At 40.6% G+C, this 8,122-nt stretch overlaps 1 protein-coding gene across 1 annotated transcript in view; it reads left to right on the top strand.

Moving 5' to 3' along the window:
• Positions 1 to 1,683: 1,683 nt before the first annotated feature.
• Positions 1,684 to 8,122, top strand: part of Clul1 (clusterin like 1) — a 33,816-nt gene continuing 27,377 nt past the window's right edge. Inside the window, exons 1-2 of the mRNA XM_028874060.2 lie at positions 1,684 to 1,792; positions 2,831 to 2,979. Of these exons, the coding sequence (XP_028729893.2) occupies positions 1,684 to 1,792; positions 2,831 to 2,979 (258 nt within the window). The remainder of the gene's footprint in view (positions 1,793 to 2,830; positions 2,980 to 8,122) is intronic.

Raw genomic sequence — 8,122 nt, 5'->3', positions numbered from 1 at the left:
TAAGCAACCAGACCACACAGTGGCTCAGGCCTGTAATCCCTGCACTTGGGAGATGGGAGATGGAGAGTTGAGAGGAATCAGAATTCAAGGTCATCTCTGCCTACCTGTGATTTTAAGGAGACTCTGGCTTAAAAAAATGTCAAACAATAAAACCATATTTGTTACCTGTCGTGATGGCACAATGCATTTAATCTCAGCACTGTAGAGGCAGAGGCTGGTCAATCTCTGTGAGTCTGAGGCCAGCCTAGTCCACATTGGGAGTTCCAGGACAGCCAAGGCTACCTAGTGAGACTGTCTCAAAAAACAAAACACAAACTCATCTACATTTATGTCAAGTAGGTAAGGTCATTGTTGCTGGTGATGTGCTTAGCCTGCCCTCTAGTGTTTCATTTTAGGTACTACCAAATTTTAAACAGCCTTAATCTCAAAAGATCTGTTTAATAGGATTAAGAACTGTGTCATCAGATGAACAGAACAAGGCTAAATCTCTGACACAGATGAAAGCCACATCAGAGAAAAGTGGAGGCCCTTCCAGAAGTTAATGGCAATTTCTCTGGAGAGAGCTGCAATATCAATGGTAAATATTACAGTATTCCAAGTTTCGTTTGTTAAGTGGGGCATGAGCAGAAAGAAAACAGTTCAAATGTCATATAAAATGTGGCCACTATATTATTACTAATATAGCTGCTGTTTTATTAGTATGTGAAAAAGATTCAAATGTGGATTAGTGAAGTTTTAATGTAACAGATATGCATAAAGTAGATAAACATCCCTTTTGATCCCTTTTGTGGGAAATTGAGATAATGTGCCATGTTTTACAGGTTTAATTTCATTAAAATATGCAGTTGTGCCAGGCAGTGGTGGTGTATACCTTTAATCCTAGCACTCAGGAGGCAGAGGCAGGTAGGTCTCTGTGAGCTTGAGGCCAGAGGGAGGCCAGAGGGAGTTCCAGGAAGCCAGGGCTACACAGAGGAACCCTGTCTTGACAAAGTTTAAATTATTCTTAGGATATTTATAACTAATGTAAATCAAATTACATTGAAAAGAGAGTCATTAATCTCAGAAAAATGTAACTGCATATCATATATGATGGTAGGTTTTATAAGAAGTATGAGAATACTCCAGCATTGTCCTGCAATCCCAGCGTACTAGAAATGGAGGTAGGAAGGCTGAGAATTCTGGACATAGAAAGTCTTCCTGGCAAACTTTAAGATTGCCTTTGGACACGTTTACTGTTGATAAAAAAAAAAAATCGGATGAAGTTTCAACTCTAGAGCTCTATGATCCATATTATTCATTGGCTTGGCTTTCAAGTACTGCAGCAGATGACATTACCATTGATGTGCTTATTGAGGCAGGGTCTTGCTATGTGGTCCAGGTAGACATGGAACTTTCAACCATGCCCCAGTGTCTATGTTCATCAAGCTGGACATGGTAGTACACAGTTAATTGTCAAGAAGAATGTAAACAAAAATAGACTAAATACAGTTGGTTTGGCTTTTGAACTCATAGTTTATGCTTCTTAATATGCCAGGCATTTTGGTATGAATTATCTGAAGTCATAAAGAGAAACTGACAGAGAAGTGCTTAGGAGCACCATGTGTTTTCAATTGCTATGCAAGAGGGTAGCTTCAAGGAAGGCATTAAAGCAGCTTGATTTTCCCTTCACAGGAACACTGGACCATGAAGCCACCCCTCTTGGTGCTTTCTGTGCATCTGCTGTGGTTGAAATGTTGCCACAGTGCACCTACTTGGAAGGACGCAGCTGCTACTACGGATGGAAACCTGAATAGTATGCCCTGTTGCTTGTTCGCCTGTCCTGCTGGTGTTTACAGGGATTTGCAGTTCAGAGATAACTGTATCCATTACATTTCATAGTGAAATGTTCTCTGGGCACTTAATCCAAGTCCTCATGGTGTCAAAAAAATTGGATAAAAATAGAAAATTCCAATAAATCTCCATGAGCCAACATTCACAAATCCAGATGTTTGCAATCATGCGGAGAAAGCTTGCCAAATTTTTGTCTGCATTTTCTTTTGTATTATCCAAATGTTTGATGTCCTCTTCACATATCTTCAATGAACAGCAAAATGTTTTCCTGGCTTCTAAAAAATTTAAACTACTAGAGTAATCCCTGTAATTATTTTTATATTAGTCAAAGGGCATGCTGTCATGACAGTGAATCTGGTTGTTCTGTGCCCATTAACTTTGTTTGGTGATACAGATTTGGGGCATTTAACATTTAGTAAAATAAATTAGCTAAAATGGAGCTCATTTGGAGTCTGCAATTAAATTCAGAGGTAAGAAAAGCATCATCAGGATGCCACACTGGCTAAAGAAAAGATAGAATGACAGTGACTTTATACCCACAAAGGGACAGTTAATGGTGCAAAAGAGACTTCTGTTAAGTTACTATGTGTGTGTGTTATATGACATACATTTTTAGTATGACGGCTTCTTGGAAGGTAATTAAAACTGAAAAGGGGAAACTGTTCACTGTGTTTGAAGTCTTCTGCTGAGTGTTTCACATAAACTGTAAAAAAAAAAAAATCAGATTTTTCTCTAATACAACCATACCTGAGTCTCCAGTGATAGAAAAAAAAAAAGTAAAGGAAAACAGGGCTTCTGGAAAATGGCAAGACTGAGATCAATAAGCTCAGATTTGTCCAGGAGCTCCCATGTAAGAGACAGAAGGCGAGTCAAAGAGGCAGCTGATAGCTAATTCATCATGAAGTGCTTTAGATTGAAAGGTTGTGCAAGAATAATCAAGCTACTATTTAGAGGGTACCAAACACTGGTGACGTTACTGTTTTCTAATCACGTCTTCTAGGTCTTTTGGAGGTGGGGGAAACAGATATAGGAGGAGAAGTGAAGAAGGCTTTGATTGGCATTAAGCAGATGAAAATCATGATGGAAAAGAGAGAGGAGGAGCACGCAAAACTGATGAAAACCTTGAGGAAATGCAAAGAAGAAAAGCAGGTACCATCACTGAAAGCTGTCTGTTTTTTAAGCGCACCTGGGCTATAAAAATTGCAACAATACATATGTGCAATTAGTGAGTCACTTCCTTCAGTATGTCACATTTTCTGGAGAGCAGTTTAGATGGGAGAAGTTAGAGGAAGCTTTACATTTTCTTGTCTAATCATCTTCCACAGGACCTTGAACACAAAGATTTGGGGGTTGAAATTTAGTTAAGAAGGCTGCTTTCTCAAAATGCTTCACTTTTAGTCTCATTTAAGATATTGAGTTAAAAGTGTTTGGAGAGGTTTTGACTGGGTCAGTGGTTTCTAGTCCCTGTTACTAAAAATAAATAAATAAATAGTTAAAGACTACTCCTAAATATATTTAGGGTAAGAATGGTTAAGAATGCCATATTTCACGGGCAGTGGTGGCTCACGCCTCTAATCCTAGCACTTGGGAGACAGAGCCAGGTGAATCTCTGTGAGTTCAAGGCCAGCCTGGTCTACAGAGTGAGATCCAGGATAGTCACCAAAACTACACAGAGAAACCCTGTCTTGAAAAAAAAAAAAAAAAAAGAATTTCATATTTCTTTTCGTTTTTTAAATTTTTATTTATTTATTTATTTTTAATCAGGGTCTCATGTAACACAGGCTGTAACTGAGGCTGGCCTTGAACTCCTGACCTTTCCACTTCCTAAGTGCTAGAATTATGTGTATGTATCCTCATACCCAGCTCTGAACTCTACATTTTAAGTAGTCTTCTGGCTGTTTGAAAATATCGTCGGATTTGCCACATCTGATTAGATCTCTAGTCTTACCCTGTCACATGGCCAATAATGAGCTTACAATGAAGGACTGTCAGTCTGCCCTACTTCTTGACGACTGCACTTAAATCACCCATGGATTTTTACCTCTCTAGATTACTTTCCCCCCTCCAAAATCTTTCAAAGCCCCCTAGCCTTTCTTTTTTAAAGAGTTAGTTTAACTGCAGGTCAGCAAGAGGGCTCGGTGGATAAAAGCACTTGCCACCAAGCCTGATGACCTGAGTTTAACCCTTGGAACCCACCCAGTGGAAAGAGAATGGACTTTCACGAGCAATCCTTTAACTTCCACATGCACGCCATGGCAACCTGTACCACACATACACACAAGTGCACACACACACACAAGTAAATAAATAAATGTGAAAAAAAATGGAGAGTTAGTTTAGTTGCAACTATATAAAAATTCACTAGTCCACTTGAGTCCTCTGAGAAGGTACCTCATTATTACAATCAGAATGCAAGTAAACCGAGAACTGCCCGGGGGGGGGGGGGGGGAACTGGCCAATACCTACAGAATGAAGGGACCCCTTCCTCGGGGTCCTCATACAGTTGGCAGGTGGAATGTCTGACAGCATTCTAGCAGACACCAGAGTATGTGAAATAGCGCACCGGCCTAACCCATTTTGTTACATTTATTTTCAGCATTGTCAGTGATTGTAACAGGGGCCTCTACTACTGAGCTACATCCCAGCCCCATTTTATCTTTCTATTTTCAGTTTTTGAGACGCTAGGGATAGAATACATGCTGGGCTCTACCCCAAGCTACATTCCCTAATCTATTTTTTAAAATCAAACAACTTTACATATGGTTATGGTCCAGATACCTATTTTTCTAATAGAGAATAAATGTTATATTCAAATGTCCTTGGAAGATGTGAAAATTATTCCTCAACTACTGTATAGGACTATAGACACTACCTACTTGATAGTTTAATAATATTAACAGGTAATATAACACTCAAAACAAATACTTTCCAGAGGTTATATTTCAATGCTACCTTTAATCAAAACAGAAATAAAAACTGTAACAGAATAATTCAGAAAATCTGGGTAGGTTGCTTATGCCTGTAATCCCAGTATTCAGAGTCTAAGGCAGGAGGATTGCCACAAGTTTAAGGCCAACTACATATTCAGTTTCAGGCCAGTTTGGGCTAAATAAGTAAATAAATAAATAAAATTAGAAAATATTTTAAATGTTAATGTTGATAACTGCATCTTACTTTTTTTCTTTTTTTAATTTTTTGGGGGTGCTGAGGATAAAATTTAGGGCCTCACACATTATAACTGAGCTCACTCCCACCTCCATCTTTTCATTTCTGGGGGTACCGTTTAGTAGTGTTAACTACACTCAGAACACTTTGCATCACTGCCAGACGTGTCCTCGTTTTGCAAATGCTGAGATCCGTGCCAGTAAACACCACCTTATTTCTCTTCCATCCAACCTTCCCTGTGTTTAATTATTAACCTAAAGGTACAAATGGGGGGGGGCATCTGGAGAGAGAGCTCAGTTGGTAAAGTGCCTGCTGCTCAAACACGGAGATTTGAGTTCAGAGCACCTACATGAGAGTATAGTGGTACGTGACTGAAACTCTAGCACTGGAGGGAGACCTGTAACATTGACTTCTGGACTCTATACATACTCATTAAGAAAAAATACCAGTGGAGTTCCAATGCACAACTGTATCTTTACCTACGTTCTTATAAAGTCAGAGCCAATGAATTCCGGACAGTTTCTAGAATCTTATCATTCTTGAGCACTGACCTCTGGGAGTCCATAAGGCAATAAGGGTGGAATCTGCCAAGCTGACCCCAAAGCTGTGTAATGGTCACTTACCAGGCAGGAAGGAGATGACCCAGCTGGCAGCTGCTAGTCCTCCCCTCTTCTGGCAGCAATCAAGATGGTGAGGAAATCTAAAATAGCTCCTCATTAGGACAATGTGAAAGGCCCCATGCTGGTTCTTCCTTGGTGTGCTTATAGTCTGGCCATCTGGGAATAGTGACACTAAATGTCATTAATACAAATCACCATCATCTCATGGAATCCTTCAAACATCTGGGTCAACCACACTTTGGTTTTTGCAGCTAAGAAAGCTGAGGTCGGAGCTGCTAATTAACATGTTTCTCCAACACTAGCATGAATGAACCTGGAGGAAGTCCGCAGATGAGCATGTGAGAGCCGCTGATTTACTATTGTTCTTATTTTCTTAAGCTGCCTACAAGCTAAGACTGCGATGCTAGGAAAAGAATATTCCCGTGAGGACCAAGGAAGCAAATGTGGGTTTCAGAGCTGATACTGAAAAATCCCAGCAACTAGTAGAAATTTTATTCCTAAAATTTTATTCATTGCATTAGACTCTAAATTTGGGTACTCAAAAAATTAACTGAGGAAAAAAATAGAAATCTTAAATTTGGGCTGTGGTGGGGCACACCTTTAATCCCAGCACTCGGGAGGCAGAGGCAGGCAGATCTCTGTGAGTTTAGTGATCAAACCCTGTATCAAAAAAGCAATAGCAGAAGACACCCAACTTCAACCTCTAGCCTCCCCACATACATATGCACACATACAAACACATAAACTTGCACACACAATACACACACACACACACACACACACACACACACACACACACAAACACACACACACAAACACACACACACAGGAGATCTGTGATAATACCCATAATGCTAGCACATAGGAGGCTGAGGCAGGAGGATCAGAGTCAGCCTGGACTACATATTGACTCCCTGTTTCAGAAAACAAGCAAACAAGGGTCTATAATAAAATGGTTTCAAGAATAAAAACTTCTCTTCTGTTTTTCACTTGAGAGCCGCCTTGGCTCTGAGGCCTGGTGTAGCCCTCATTCTCCTGAACTGCATCTCAGACAAGAAGTTCATGTGTGCAGTGAGGCCAGGGGTCAAGTCAGGAATAAAATTTAAAAAAAAGGCCTTTATTTATTTATTTGTTTGTTTGTTTGTCTGTCTGTCCGTCCGTCCGTCTGTCCATCCTTCCGTCCGTCTATCTATCCGTCTATCTATCCATCTATCATCTATCTCTACCCATCATCTATCTATCTCTATCATCTATCTCTACCCATCATCTATCTAATCTATCTATATCTATCTATCATCTATCTATCTATCTATCTATCTATCTATCTATCTATCTATCTATCTATCTATCTATCTATCTAATCTATCTATTCATGTATTTATTTTTGCTATAGAGCTGTGGGGACCTCCAGGGCAGAACTGAGACAGTTGCCATTGCCGCTGGCTTCTTACCAACGCTAACAGGTCCTAGCTGAGTACAGCCAGAACCACAAGGGGGCGCATTTGGAATACAGACAAGAATCACTGTAAATCAATGGTTGTATACAGGAATCGTGCTTTCTTGCAGTATCTAAACACATACCACGATTTAAGGAAGCCTAAATTAAAGAATTAAAATATCGGTTTTCAAAGCCTTATAGCCCACCTTCCGTATCCCCCATGGGCTAACCATGCAGATAGAGAAGTCAAAAGATAATCACCGTGGTTCCCCATAGGGGTGATGTCTTTGCTATTGGCTCATCCACATTTAGTGCAATGTTCATCATACAGTGAGTATTCAATAAACACTTGGCGAAAAATAAAAAGACAATGAGATTTTCATGGCCTTCAATCAAGGTTCATTCAGAAGACTTTATCAAACAGAAATCACCAAGGCAGATCTCTGAGGCAGTTCACTGCTAAGGATCTGAGTGAAGATGGAAAACTGAAGTCGTTTATGAAATGATGAGCCACACTGTTAGTGGTGCTGGGTGCCAGCGGGAAGGTCACAGTCAGGACAGAACCTGGTTGCTAAGTAGCGGAGAGCTTTATTAAGGAGGAAGGGGAGAAGGGATAAAAGGACCAGGCCTGAGGAGGAAAGAGAGAGAAAGACGGTGGGGTGGGGGAAGAGGGAGCAGAGCAGAGAGAGAGGGTGGGGTCTGCGTCTGGCTTTTAAGGGCTCCCGATTCAGCCTTACACTACTGCACGCATGTAGCTGGCAGCGCACACCAATGCCATAAGACGCAGGACCTTTTGCTTAACTCCTGGACTGTGCGTGTGCGGTCATGCAGCTGGAGTAAGGGCAGAATTCTAACAGTTTAGAGGGTCTTAAACTTAACTTCTGTTGAAGCCAGGTCATAGGTATTAAAGGATGGGCTTGAAATTACCAGGTAGCCAAGAATAACCTTAACTTCTGATCCTCCCTCTTCCACCTTCTGAGAGCCGAGATTAAAAGTTTGTGCCACCATGCCTGTTTAGGTGGTACCGGGGATTGAATCCAGGGCATTTCAAATGTAAGGCAAGCGCATT

Source organism: Peromyscus leucopus, chromosome 13 (genome assembly GCF_004664715.2).
Source record: "Peromyscus leucopus breed LL Stock chromosome 13, UCI_PerLeu_2.1, whole genome shotgun sequence".
NCBI lineage: Eukaryota > Metazoa > Chordata > Mammalia > Rodentia > Cricetidae > Peromyscus > Peromyscus leucopus.
This window is presented reverse-complemented; position numbering and strand designations above follow the sequence as displayed.